At 45.7% G+C, this 14,760-nt stretch overlaps 1 protein-coding gene across 4 annotated transcripts in view; it reads left to right on the top strand.

The window, feature by feature from the left end:
* Nucleotides 1-11,188: 11,188 nt before the first annotated feature.
* IGF2BP2 (insulin like growth factor 2 mRNA binding protein 2) overlaps nucleotides 11,189-14,760 on the top strand; it is a 158,279-nt gene continuing 154,707 nt past the window's right edge. For 3 of the 4 annotated variants that reach the window (XM_057740068.1, XM_057740067.1, XM_057740065.1), the window contains exons 1-2: nucleotides 11,208-11,431; nucleotides 13,011-13,071. In XM_057740068.1, coding sequence (XP_057596051.1) covers nucleotides 11,254-11,431; nucleotides 13,011-13,071 — 239 coding nt within the window. In that variant the 5' untranslated portion in view covers nucleotides 11,208-11,253. Of the gene's footprint in view, nucleotides 11,432-13,010; nucleotides 13,072-14,760 lie in introns of all 4 variants that reach the window. The other variant, XM_057740066.1, reaches the window with a different exon arrangement.

Here is a 14,760-nt window from a genome sequence, read left to right as displayed (position 1 = left end):
AATCTGCCTGCCAGTGCAGGGGACACCAGTTCAAGCACTGGTGGGGGAAGAACCCACGTGCCACAGAGCAACCAAGCCCATGTGCCACAACTACTGAAGCCCATGTGCCTAGAGCCTGTGCTCCGCAACAAGAGAAGCCCCAGCAATGAGAAGCCCATGCACTGCAATGAAGAGTAGCCCCCACTCACCACAACTACCAAAAAGCACTTGGGCAGCAGCGAAGACCCAATGCAGCCAAAAGTAAATAAATAAATAAATACGTTTATTTAAAAAAAAAAAGATGATCCTTAAACATATGAAAAGAAATTCCTTCTCATTCATAATAAGAGAAATACAAATTAAAACTACACTGATACACCATTTCTCTCCAATCAGACTGGAAAAAATTAAGAACATAATCACACACCTTGTGGTAGGCTGTATACATTGCACTTTTATACACTGCTAGTGGGAATGCAAATTGGTATAATCTTTATAGAGGAGAATTTCACAAAATATATTAAAAAATACATGTGCATAATAGAGCTTTAAAAAAATAAAACGTGTATGCACAAATAATCTTTTTTTAAAATAAATTTATTTATTTATTTAATTGGCTGTGTTGGGTCTTTCTTGCTGTGCGTGGGCTTTCTTTAGTTGCGGTGCGTGGGCTCCTCATTGCCGTGGCTTCTCTTGTTGTGGAGCACAGGCTCTAGGCACGTGGGCTTCAGTAGTTGCAGCACATGGGCTCAATAGTTGTGACTCACGGGCTCTAAAGCACAGGCTCAATAGTTGTGGCTCACGGGCTTAGTTGCTCCGTGGTATGTGGGATCTTCCTGGAGCAGGGATCGAACCCGTGTCCCCTGCATTGGCAGGCGGATTCTGAACCACTGTGCCACCAAGGAAGCCCCCACAAATAATCTTTTAACCTAGCAATCCCATTCCTAAGAATTTACCCAGAAAATAAACCTCCAACAATACAAAAATACACACATTATTCACAGCATCATTGTTCATAAAATTAAAAAATATTGGAGGCCACTGACATGCATATGTATGAGACATACGAGTACTATGGAGCTGTTAAAAGAAAAAAAAAAGAATAAGAAAGATCTCTATGAACTGATATGATTTCCAGGATATATTGTTAAGTGAAGATATCAAAGTGCAAAAGAGTATCTGCAGTTTGCAATTTTTTTGTTGTTGTTGCTTTGTAAGGAAAAAGGGGGAGAGACTTCCCTGCGGTCCAGTGGTTAAGATTCCAAGCTCCCAATGCAGGAGGCACGGTTCGATCCTTGATTGGGGAACTAAGATCTCGCATGACGCACAGTGCAGCAAAAAAAAGGGGGGATAAGAAAACACATGTGTATATGTTCATTTGTGCAAAAAAGAAACAAAGGAAAGATAAAGTAGAGACTAAAAAGACTGGTTACTCTTAGGGGATGTGTGGGGATGGGCTGGATAGAATATAAGGGAGGGGGAGGGATGGAAATCATTTGACTATACTTTTTGTGTTTTTGAACCACGTTAATGTTTTATGTACTCAACAACAAAACCAGAAAAATAAAACCAACAAAAATGGAGGGAAAAACTAAAATGTACAAAAACAAACTAACCAAATTTCAAATGAATAAGATAACCAACACTGAAGGGGGAAATAAAACTCAAGTGACTTTTGAACACTGTATTTGCACTGTATACTCTCAGGCTAAACAGAACAGAACTGTAAACTAATACCAGATAATAGTTAGAAGCTTAGCTAATAGCCTTCTTTTTTCTCACAAGTGTGGGTTAGCAATTCTGTATATTATAGGATTGATCAAATAAGCAAATATATTGTGGATAATGGGAGCCAGGTTTCTCACAGTTAAAGGAGAGACACAAATATGAAAAGTGGGAAGGAGGAGAAAATGAACCCTGCAGTATTTCACTGGAATCAGAGATATCAGTGTGAACTTGTGATTTTTAATACTCATAGTAATAGATAGGTCAATATAGACAGGTAAATATAGATCTATAGACAGGTATAGATCAGCTTGTGCGTGTATTTACATACGTAATGTATTTCCTAGCTCTTTTGGTGGTCAGGGTCTAGAATCAATAATATTCAGGTAACAATGAGTGTATCTGGCACACAGATCTTGGTTTCTAAATACTGTTCTTTGCTAAAGGAGTACCAGGGCTCCTTGGTAAGTGGCTGATTACAGGACTGAGCAGAGAAAGTCCAAACACGGAACAATGTCAGAAGTTTCCATGAGCCGGCTTGAAGAGACTCTCACTGGTTAAATCTGGGACAATCTGAGCATCAAAATACTTAATGACAGTAACAGTTTATAACACTTTGAATAAAACAGGAATCCATTAGTCTACATTGATATAATATATATGGCGGGAGAGGACAGTTCTTCCTTACAGTAGAAAGCCAACTAATAAATACAAAAGGAATGATGAAATTAGAATCATTTGGCAACCATTATAATAATCATTAATCTAGTCAAGAATCAATGATATAGGGCTTCCTAGGTGGCGCAGTGGTTAAGAATCCACCTGCCAATGCAGGGGACACAGGTTTGATCCCTGCTCCAGGAAGATCCCACATACCACGGAGCAACTAAGCCTGTGCGCCACAACTATTGAGCCTGTGCTTTAGAGTCCATGAGCCACAACTATTGAGCCCATGTGCTGCAAATACTGAAGCTCATGGGCCTAGAGCCCATGCTCTGCAACAAGAGAAGCCAGGGCAATGAGGAGCCCGGGCACCACAACGAAACGTAGCCCCCGCTCACTGCAATTAGAGAAAGCTCATGTGCAGCAATGAAGACCCAACACAGCCAATAAGTAAATAATAATTTTTTTTAAAAAAAGAGAATGTCTCAAACTCTAAAAAAAAATTTTTTTTAAAAATCAATGATATAAAATTTTAAGTAACAGAATATTTATATAGTTTCAAAGTATTGTCCCAAGAGATACTTAGTAACTTTGTAAGAGAGAAACCTGGGCACATACAGGCCACCTTCAGCAAATGAGCAAAGTTAAAATCACCGAAGTTAGTAATGGGACAAATCAGCATCTTGTGCCTCCTGACATAATACATTATCACTCCTGCCATATTCCTGTAAGAAAACCTGTAACTTGAACCTAATCACGAGGAAACATCAGAAAACTCAAATTGGGACTTCCCTGGTGGCGCAGTGGATAAGAATCCGCCTGCCAGTGCAGAGGACACGGGTTTGAGCCCTGGTCTGGGAAGATCCCACGTGCCACGGAGCAGCTAAGCCCATGCACCACAACTACTGACGCTGCACTCAAGAGACTACATGCCATGACTACTGAGCTGCACACTGCAACTACTGGAGCCTGTGTGTCTAGAGCCCGTGCTCCACAACAAGAGAAGCCACTGCAATGAGAAGCCCACACACCACAACAAAAGAGTAGTCCCAGCTAGCTGCAACTAGAGAAAGCCTGCATACAGCAATGAAAACCCAACACAGCCAAAATAAAAAATAATAATAAATAAATCTTTTTTTAAAAGAAACTTAAATTGAGGGTCACAATACAAAATAAGTAGCCTGTTTCTATCAACAATGTCAATGTCACTGGAAAGCAAGGAACGATGGAGGAACTGCCCAGATTAAAGGAGAGTAAAGAGACAAAACAGCCAAATGCAACAAATGACTTGCGATTTTCTTTTGCTATAACACATTATTGACACAATTGGTGAAATCTGAATAAGGTTTTTAGATAATAGTACTGTTTATTTCCTGGTTTGATCATTACCCTGGGGTTAAAGACTTTTTTTTTTAAAGCAGACATAAACTGAAGTTAGACACAAAATGACATCCCATTTACAGTTTACTCTCAAATGGTTCAGAAAAACAGAAAAAGAGAAAAGATATATAGTAAAACATTAACATTTGAGGAATCCACATAAATGCTATAAAGGACTACCTTGTATTATTCTTGCAAACTTCCTATCAGTCCATTATATATATATATATGTTATATATGTTTATAAATCTATATATGTATATATAAATACATATAAGTATCTATATGCAGAAACCAAAAAACTTTTAGTTTTTAAAATGCAGATTCCTGGGCCCCAGCTTTGACACTTTCCTTCAGGAATTCGAGTGGTGTGTCTTGGGAATCTGAATTTTAAATACTTCTGGTGATTACCATGCTTGACTTAGTTTGAGAATCATTCTGCGCCAGATAGAGTAACAAAAATTTTTGTCATTGAAGAGGTAAAACAAGATTACAAACATAGATTCACCTAGCTTTAAAAACAAAGACCAGTTGCAATGAAAATTCCATGTGTGCCCCTCCATCTCCTAGTCCTTTTTCTGTCCTCCGAGAGGTAATTATTATTCAAATTTGGAGCTTCCCCAGAGATAATCATTATGTCAAATTTGAAGACTGTCATTCCCATGCATATTTTTGTACTTTTACACTATACGAATATACCCATATCAGTAATAGAATTGGTTTTGCATGTTTTCAAACTTTAGAAATGGTATCATATTCAATACTTCCTTCTGCAGTATAACTTTTCATTCAGCATGTTATGTTTTTTTGAACTTTTTTTTATACATATAAATTTATTTATTTATTTTTGGCTGCACTGGGTCTTCATTGCTATGCACAGGCTTTCTCCAGTTGTGACGAGTGGGGGTTACTGTTCGCTGTGGTGTTCAGGCTTCTCATTGCAGTCACTTCTCTTGTTGTGGAATATGGGCTTTAGGCGTTCAGTGGTTGTGGCTCATGGGCTCTAGAGCGCAGGCTCAGTAGTTGTGGTGCACAGGCATAGTTGCTCAGAGGTATGTGGGATCTTCCTGGACGAGGGCTCAAACCCGTGTCCCCTGCATTGGCAGGCAGATTCCTAACCACTGTGCTACCAGGTAAGTCCCATGCTATGATTTTTAACTGAAACATGCAGCCTATTTCATTTATTTCATCCAGAAAAGAGGGAAAAACCAATGTTTCCAGAGAAAACAAAAAACATGCATACCCTTTGACCTGATGTATGATATTCAATTTATGACTATACCCTGATTTATTTTTTTAATCCATTGCCTTACTGGTGGACATTTGGGTTTCAATTTTTCACTATCCCAGTGCTACTATGAACCTTGTATGTTTCCTTGTGCACATGTAGCTCTTCAGAGGAGAAACTGCTAGGTCAAAGGATGTGCAGGTTTATCCATTTTCTCTGGAGTCATCAGTTTTCCCTTCTTCTGGATCCTGCATAGTCATGCATCATAACAGGGGAGAAGGCAGAATCTAGGGGCACAGGCGCAGGTATGTGGGCAGACATAGTCAGGATTTGTTGAAGTGCTCTTCTGATTGCTTCTATTTTCTCAGTGAAACAGAAAGCAAGGTTACCTGCTGAAATCTAGAGTGGATGAAGAGCAATTGGAGAGTGTGGAGAGAGATGACATAAGAAAAGGCCATCTAGGAGAATGAGTGCCAGGGCCTTTATCTACGGTTTTACTAGATATTGACAAATTGTTCTTCAGAGTAATTGTATCAGTGTGCACTCTTGCCAGCAGTAGATGGTTGTTTCTGATGCTCCTAACCTTCATCAATAGCATGCCTCATCATAATTTTACAACTTTTGTCAATTTGATATTTGGGAATAGTTTTAATTTCCCCAATTACTCATGAGTTGAACTTACTGTCCATTTGCGCTTCTTCTATGAATTAGCCCATTCATATTCTTTCCCATTTTCTTAATGGTTGTCTTTTTCTGATTGACTTGTAAGTTCTCTTTTGCGGTTTGCATAATACATCCGTGTTTAAATTATGACTATACAAATATTTTCACTGTTGAGCCTGTGACCATTGCTCTTTTCTAGTATGACCATGTGTTTTTCCTAGAGTTAATGATTTCCTTGTTTTTCCATTTGCCTAGTTTTCCATATACCTCTGATTAATTTTTTCCAAATGCTCCAACGTGCCTGACATCCTATCAGAAATAATTATTATGCACTCATACATGAGCTCCATTCTTTTGTTCCTTGAAGTCCTCACTTTCCAAGCCATTTATTTTCTTGTTCCAGCTGGTGCTGACTACTCTCTGAAAGGCTGCATTGCTGGCATCCTGGACCTTCTATTCGGTCTCTTGGGTTGGATTCTGTATTTCCCAAATCCCATATCTTCCTCTTTGATGGTGTTACTGGCACTTATCCTCCAGTAGCTTCCCCCCAAACGGAGGTATGTCTGAATCCTTGCATGTCTTTTTTCATTGATGGTCTAACTAGGTTTAGAATTCTAGACTGGAAATCATTTCCATTTGGTTTTGAAGGCATTGCTCTACTGCCTCCTAGAGTCCTTTGTTTTAGAAATACATTTCCATTCTCTTTCCAAATCTTTTTTATGTGACCTCTTTTCTCCCAAATGCTTTTATAATTTGATTGGATTCTAAGTTTTACAATGTGTTTTTGCTCTGGGTCTTTTCTGCTGAGGCTTCAGTAAACCTCTTCAATCTGGAGATCCATGTCTTTAATTCTGGAAGGTTCTTGCTTTTGTTGTTTTTCTGACATTATTTTCTCTGTTCTCTTTTTCTCACTTATTCTAAAATATTTGCATTTGATTTTTAGGTGTGGGGCAGATGCTTTTTTGTGTCTCTGTGCCTTTGCATATGCTATTCCTTCTACCTAGGATGCATTTCCTCTCCCATTCCTTCTCCTATCCTAGAAAATCCCTACTTATCTTTCAAAGTGGATTTCCAACTTCAGTTCTTCCACAGTGATCCCTTCTCTGATCTTAGGCTGAATGAGACGGCCTCTCCTCCTCTATGCTCACAAAATTTTTTGCGGCACCACTAATTCCAACCTATAATCTGTTTACACATCTGCCTCCCTCATGATCATAAACTCCTTTAGAAAGATGATGTTTATCCATTTCTGAAAGTGCCTAACATTGTGTAATGCCATGAATAAATGAACAAATTCAACAAGTGAAAAGTGAACATTTTTTCCTGCTGTATGCCAAATGCCACTCAAGGTAGACACCATCTCATACATTTTCACTTAATCCTTAGAACAAACCTCAGATAATAACTGTTTATGCAACAAATATTACCTGGGCTTCTATTATATGCCAGGTTTGGTGGTGAAAGGATGAAAAAGCCAAGATCTCATAAAGACTTTTTTCTCATATAATTTTAAAAAATTGACATGTAATTCACATATAAAACCCATCTGTTTAAAATGTACACCTCAGGAGTATCACTGCTAGACAAGATATTTTTTTATCTGTATAAAGGAAGTGCTGTGTGTATCCTGGGGTCAAGTCAGAAGAGAAAACAGTTTATCAGGGGAAGAAATGCCTTCCAGGGAAAGGGAACAGTGTGTGTAAAGAAGCAGAGCTCTGAGATGGCCCAGTATTTGGAAAATATGAGAAGTACAGGGGAGCTGGAATTTATGGTGAGGAAGTAGGTTGGGCTATTTTACAAACGAGGAATCTGAAGTTCAGAAAGGTGAATTAACTAAGGTCAAACAATTTCTCTTCTGTCAACTCAGGAAAAAGTATCTAAACAATGTTATTCCACCACCAAATTATTCCCAACAAGCAGGTAGGTGCTAACACCACCAAATACTGTATTCTCAAATGCTGAATTGCCTCCAAATCCCCCAGCCTTCATTTTCTCCCTCAACTCCTTGCATTACCTAGAACCATTGGCCACAATGACCACCATCGTTAGTTGAACAAAAACATTCCACTGTGTTGTTTTTTTTTTAGACTCCAAAGGTTAAGGCCAGCACAGTGATGCTATCAGAAGGTGTTCTGTTCATGGACAAAATATTGGTCATGAAAGTCAAGGTGAAGCCTTAATACTTCATGAGCTCTTTGTTAGGCTAACACGTGTTTGCCAATCGTATTTTAAGCTCTCTGTGTGACCATGAAAAAAGTCTACTTTCTTGGGCCTCAGTTTTCCTGCCTGCAAAGTGACATTAAGAAATCTTGTCCCAGGCACCTTACCACCATCCTGCCCAAAAGAACCATTGGAAAACCATGAGGATCTGTACTGTTTTGAAATTCTTGAGGAAAAGGTCAACGTATGCTTTTAAAAGTAATATGTCTAATATAAGAATTTTTCCAAATTTCTGACCTCAGTGAAACATTCATAAAATCTTTGCTTATTAAGCTTACATTTAGCCCAGATTAATCTCCATTTCATCTCTCTGGGAAGGGAGGAAGTAGGGAAACTCAGAAGAAAACAGGTAGAATATAAAGTTTTGTCAGGCAGTGGCAATGACTTCTGGATTTCTCTTTTGCATTCAGAGGCTGTTCTGTTCTCTATCACGTGAAGGAGCAACTCTACCTTCTAGGATAACGAACTGTGGGTGCTACAAATCAGAGGTGTGGTGGAAACACATCCCCTACCAGTTACCATTCAAGCTCTTCTCCAGCACCATGTTTACAAACCACCAGCAGGACATAAGACACAAATTACAGGAAGGACCAGTTATTTTTCAGAAAAAGAATTTGAAAGTGACCCGGTGAAGCAGGGTGGAAGAATTCACCAGAAGCCACCTCTCCCAAGAATATTTAGGTGCTAGTTATCCACTAGAGAATCCATGCTAAAACGTTTGCAGGTTGGCAGTAGAACCAAGGAATTGACATGTATGAAAATATTATACAACAAAAGTTTTACTAATCTTTCGGAGACCAATTATCCCTGCCACTCTTGCTTCTCTTTTAGAATGTGCAGTTTTGAAATAATGGAAGTAAAATAAAGCAGATAGTATGAAGGTGATCATACCAATTAGGCACATTTGTGAAAATAATCTGATGATCATTAATTCCTCGTCTGCTGAGGTTTGCGCACACACAGTTTTCACCTGTGATTCTCCACTGCATTTTAGTACGGAAGCATCCATACCTAACTTATCTATTAGTTTGGGGAACAAAGGCAAAGTCCATTCCCACCTCCAGGAGCAGTAAAATCCAATTTCTTCTCTACAAAGAGGAAATATGTGAATATTTGAGACCAAAGTCAGATTCAAATAACTGCAAATATCTAGGTAAGAATGCTACATTTTCTCCCCTGGACAACTATTTAAGGAGATCTCCTTCCCCACAAGGAAATATTTTAAAGCTCAGGAGTTCCTGGGGAAAAGAAAAGAAACAAGCATTAGGTGTGTGTCCACTGTGTCTCAACACACTACTCAGTTATCCTCTGTGTAGCCTTTACAACAGCCAAGAGTTGGTTGCTTTATCCTCTCTTTGTGGATGAAGAAACTTAGGCTCAGAGATGCCGAACACTACAGGCCACACAGCTGAGGTCTGAAGCCTAATCCGAAAGGCCTTGCACCGGCCAGTGTTTTCTAGACAAGAATCACCTGGGAGTGATTCACTACGGAATCACTACGGAAAATACAAAATCCAGGCTCACAGTCAATCTTCAAAGGACGGGGCCAGGGAACGTGTATTTTTTTTTTTTTTTTTTTTTTTTTGAAGAAACCTAGCTCCCTCCACCCACTTGGTCAACAGGAGAGCTTGAGAAAGACAGTACTTCACCACCCAGCCAGGAGACCATCCCTATGTTTGTGGCTTCTCCACCAAGAGACTCTCAACGCCCTCAAAATAAACAAATAAATAAACAAAAAAGTCACATTTTTCCGGTCAAACCATAACCTCTCCTAAGGCCCCCACAAGTGCAGATCTTAGAATCTTCTTCTGCCCCTTCGCCTCTGAATCCTGCCATTTTTTTTTTTTTCTTTCCTGTAGAATTTCATTTCCTGGCTGGGACCAGGCTCTAACCACCAGACTTCCAGCCGAGCCCCGGAACTCGCAACCGGCCTCCAGCCTGTCTGGCTCTTTCCCTAGCCCCTCGGTTCGGGCTGCTCTCATCCCAACCCTGCCTCTTCCGTCGGTCACGTTGTTTCCTCCGCTTGGAAGGACCTCTTTCCTCTCCGGGCCCTTCCCAATGCTCGGGGAACTCCTACACCGCCTGAGCGCCTCCGCTTCCAGGCACCCTCGCCTCCCACCACCCAGGCTGGGGGACCGAACCCGGCCTCGAAGCCTAGCAGCAAGCGTCGGTCCTCCCTGCCGCAGCCCCTGCCCCCTCCCCGCTCGCCTCCCCACCCGCCACCTGGCCTCGCAGCCGCCGCTCGGGAAGCCCTAGGCACTTCCCAGAATAGAGAGCAGCTGCCAACGTCAGGCTGCCGCCGGCCGCGGGGTTCCGGGCGCACGGGGTGCGGGCGGAGGGGACGTGGCTCCGCTCTGGCCTGCCTTCTCCACTCGCGGACCGGGAAACTGAGGCCCAGGGCCGGAGCAACTTCCCCGGGGTGCAAGGTCCGCGAGGGCCCGGCCGGTCTCGGGCCCCAAGCGTCCCGACTCTCGTCCGCGCTCCCTCGACCACACGCGCCGCCCGGTCGCCCGGGACGGCCGGGCGGGGAGCGGGTCCCCGAGCGAGCGCTCCGCCCGGGGACGCGCAGGGAGCCGGACTCGGCCAACTCGCCGCGAAAGTTGTGGTCTCGCAGCCTGCCCTCGCTGCTCACCTCCGAGACACACCTTCCCGCCGGCCCGGCGGCCGCGCCCTCACATCCGGTCCACCTTGCGCACACCCCTCTCCACGCTCTCCCACTGCCCCTCGCCCTCCTACGCCTGCGGCCCCGCGCCGCTCCCCCTCGCGCACTCCCACCCGCGCCCGGGGCGCGCCTTCCCCGCCCCGCTGCTCGCCCGGCCTCTGCGCCGCGCCTGCCCGGGGTTCGGGCTCCCGGGAGCCCCAGCCCCGGCCGCGACCCGCTTCCGCCCGCCCGGCGCGGGGCAGAAGTCCCGGTGGCCGCGCGGAGCGCTCGGAGCGCGGGGGGCGCGAGGCGAGGGGCGCAGCGGCGCGGGGCGGGGAGGGGGCGCTCGCTCTCACTCTCGGCTGCGCACACGCCCGTACAAACTCTCACACAGACACACGCGGGGTGCGCTGCCGCCGCCCGCCGCTGCTCCTCCTCCCGCCACCGCCTCGAGAGGGAGAGAGAGGGAGGCAGAGAGAGCGCTTTGTCCGCGCGCCGCCGCCCGGCCCGGGACTCTGCCCCGAGGAGGCAGCCGCGCCGAGTCCCCGCCTCCGCCTCTGCCCCCGGGCGGGCCGGGCCGGCCGCGGTGGGGGGAGCCAGGGTGAGGGTGGGGGTGGGTGGCGGGCGGGCGGAGGGCGGGGAGGGGGGGCGGAGGAGGAGGAGGAGGAGGAGGAGGGGAGACGAGGGCAGCGGAGGAGGCGAGGAGCGCCGGGTACCGGGCCGGGGGAGCCGCGGGCTCTCGGGGAAGAGACGGATGATGAACAAGCTTTACATCGGGAACCTGAGCCCCGCCGTCACCGCCGACGACCTCCGGCAGCTCTTCGGGGACAGGAAGCTGCCCCTGGCGGGACAGGTCCTGCTCAAGTCCGGCTACGCCTTCGTGGACTACCCCGACCAGAACTGGGCCATCCGCGCCATCGAGACCCTCTCGGGTGAGCAGTCGGCGCGGGCCCCCTCCCCCCGCCTCGCCCTGCTCAGGCCGGGACGGCGCCCGGAGGGAGGCCGAGCCCTGCGGGCGGCGCCCGGCGGGGGCTGTAGCGCCCGCACGTTCACTTCCACGCACCAGACCTTCAACTCTCACCGCCGGCCCGCTCTTGGGACGGCCCGCTCCCCTCCCCCCCCCGCTCCGGACTCGCCCCTCGCCCTCCCAGCCGCCGCTCTGGGACGACCCCCGTGCCTCTCCGAGGGTTCCCAAGGCTCACTCGCTCTCCCGGGGCACCCCTCGTTCCCCCGGCTGCCCGAGCTGCTTCCCAGAGTTCCCCCACCCCCATCCCTGGAGAGCCCCCGTCTCTCCTTGTTGCCTGACCTTCCCGTCACCCCTTTTGTCAGGGACCCCCCGCCCCAATCCCTGCATCTCCTTCTCCCTTGAGCGGACTGTACCCCTTCCCTTGCCTCGTGCCCAGGACCTCTCGCCCTCTGGCGTCCCCTGAACCGCACTCTCCTTTCGAGCCCCCTCCCCAGCTCACCCCGCGGTCCCCCACTTTTGGCACCCCCTCGGCGTCACCCTGACGACCCCCTCCGAGGTCTGGGGGCTCCCCCAACCCCAGCCCCTGCACGACGGCACATCTTTCTCGGTCCTCTCCCGAGCCTCAGTCCCTTCTCGCTCGTCTCTCAAGCGCTCCTATTTTTCTCTGAATTTTTTGTCCGATTTTATTGAGAAGAACTCCGGGCTGGGGGCTTTCCGCCGCCTGTCCCCCCGCCTCCCGCTCGGCCAGGAGCACCTTTCTACGAGGTGCCCTGTCTCAACTCGGTGGGGGCCCGGGCTGAGAACCGAGAAAGAGGCGACCGGGGGGCCCGCGAGAGCGCCGGAGCCCAGACGGGAGACGGAGAGCGACACACACACACTGGCGCGCGCGCGCACTCACCAACTCGCCCTCCCGCACACGCACCGCTCGGAGCCGCGCTCGCCCCCAGGCCCCGAGCCTGCGCCCCCCGAGCCTCGGCCCGGCCGGAGCCCCTTCCCCAGCGGTGCGCGGGGTGGGGGCGGGGCGTCGGCGAGGCCAAGGTGACCAGAAGGCGGCGGGGACCCGGCTCTCGCGGAAGCGGCCCCCGGGGGGCTTCGGCGCGTCTCTCCGGGGCCCGCGCGGGGAGAGGGTGGGGAGGGGAGCGCAGCGGAGCCTTCGGGGCCCGGGTGAGAGCCACGGAGAGGTGGGGGCCCGGCGAGGAGCGGGGCCGCGCCAGCCCTGCAGCTTGAGTTTCAAATGAGCTCATCCTTTCAAATTGGCGCCGCTCTTTATTAAATTTGTTTTTCCGGTAATGCCACCCACAGCTATACCTGGGGTCGGGATCCGGGCTCGCACCCTTCCCACCTCGTCCCGGGGAGCGAGGCGACACGGGGCGCCCACCTTTTTTCCCGCTGGGAACCAAGTTTGCCCAGCTCGAGCGGGGTAGGAGACCCCTTGAGGGCGCCCGAAGGCGGAGCCGGAGCGTGGAGTTCGGTGCGTGCCCCTCCTAGCCCCCCGCCGGTTTGGTCGCAGGAGGGTTCTGAGTGCTTTAATTTCTGTTTTAAAGGTAAAGTGGAATTGCATGGGAAAATCATGGAAGTTGATTACTCAGTCTCCAAAAAGCTCAGGTAAATATATTTTGCTTCGTTTTTTTGTGATTGCTCTTACGTCTAAATAAAAAAAATACATTCCGTTTTTTAAAAATGTGCTTGTATAGTTTTTTAAAAGGCTTTTGTTTGTTTTTTTAGTGGAGATGAAATAGTTTAGAAAGTTACATTTTTTACTTTCATTATATAAGGTGTTTACTGTACTTGGAAAATAGCTGGTGCCTTATTGGGGGTGGAGGTGGCGGACACTAGCTGTCTTGCATTCGCTGGGACCGTTTAACTTGTTTATGAAAACTTGCCTCCCACCCGCCACTCCCACCCCTACCCCCCAGCACAATGGCAGCAAATGCTTGTCAAGACTTCCTGTGAGATGTGAAGAGTAAATATTTACTGTGTCAGCTAAATTGCTTAACTAAACTTCGCGATTAATTAGTTTTCTTTTTTAGATGGCTTAATGTTGAATAGTGAAATCATTCAGTGAGGGGTCGATATTTTGCATAGCGCTTTAAACAAGTAGGTTGTTTGGGTTAGATGACAGTTAAAAGCCAGACTTTTTTTAGTCACTGAGACTACTGAATATTGCTTCTGAGCGTGTTGTTGTTGTTGTTGCTTTTAAGATATGTTTGAGGCTAAACAAATATCACTGTGCAATCTGTAATTATATTTAAGTGCACTGTTGTTAATGAAGGAGGAAAAAGTTTTGTGGAGGTTGGATTTCTCCACAGTGATTTGCTTACATGTCTGTGAGGAGAGAATGAGGGAGAACATCTTTGTTTAAAGTTTATTGTGGACTTTAAATTTGGGCCCTTTATTACTCATTCTAGATTTTTTTTCTCCTATGTGTCGTAACTTAGTTTATATCCTATTCACATACATTTCTTCACCATTAGTCATTAAGCAGCTGAATTGGAGACTCTAAGGGAAGTCTTTGAGTTACCACCTTTACAGTTTGTGATTCTCAATAGTGTAACCATTTACTTGATTTTTGTCAGGATTGAATAAATTTTAAAACAAACTGTCCTAATTTTTAAATACATAGATGTTTTGTTAAAGGGGTTTCTAAAAATGTGTGCACATTTCCAGATATGTTTTAACTAAGCAACAGAATATCTTTTGTTTGCCAGTGATTCCAGTGGCATATCAAAAAACCACTTAATACCTTAAAAAAAAGATTAAAGTTATGATTTGCAGTTTCATGTGCAATATTAAGCTAGTTCTTCTCTCTAAGAAGAGATGTAATGTGCAACTGATTGGTTTTTCAGTTAAGTGTTTTAAATTTGTATACTTAAAAAAATTTTTTTTGCTTGGGAAATCCAAGTTGAAGCTTTCTGATATATTAACTGTTTATAAGTTAAAATTATTCATCTTATAATACTTGAGTATTGGATGAATATATTGAACAAGATTTGAAAGAACCACCCAAAATATTTGATGGGTTATATTTCTATAAATATCTAATTCTTTTGGCTGTGTAACTGTTTTAAGTTCTTTTTTGGGATTATAATTAGTAAAAATCAGTAGAATTTTAACTTTGGTTAGTTGGTATCTCATTTCATGTTGCAAAGTACATTATTTCATGTTGCAGTGTAAGTGAAATACTAGTTTATCTAAAGTTACTAACATCTCTTGAAACTTCTCACAAATATACTACTTTTTAACTTTTTTCTTTCAAAATGCAGAGGTTATTTGCTGTTAGCTGGAGGGTCATTT

This window comes from Hippopotamus amphibius, chromosome 6 (genome assembly GCF_030028045.1).
Source record: "Hippopotamus amphibius kiboko isolate mHipAmp2 chromosome 6, mHipAmp2.hap2, whole genome shotgun sequence".
Taxonomy (NCBI): Eukaryota; Metazoa; Chordata; class Mammalia; order Artiodactyla; family Hippopotamidae; genus Hippopotamus; species Hippopotamus amphibius.
The sequence above is the reverse complement of the archived record's forward strand: the minus strand, read 5'-3'. Positions and strand labels throughout refer to the sequence as shown.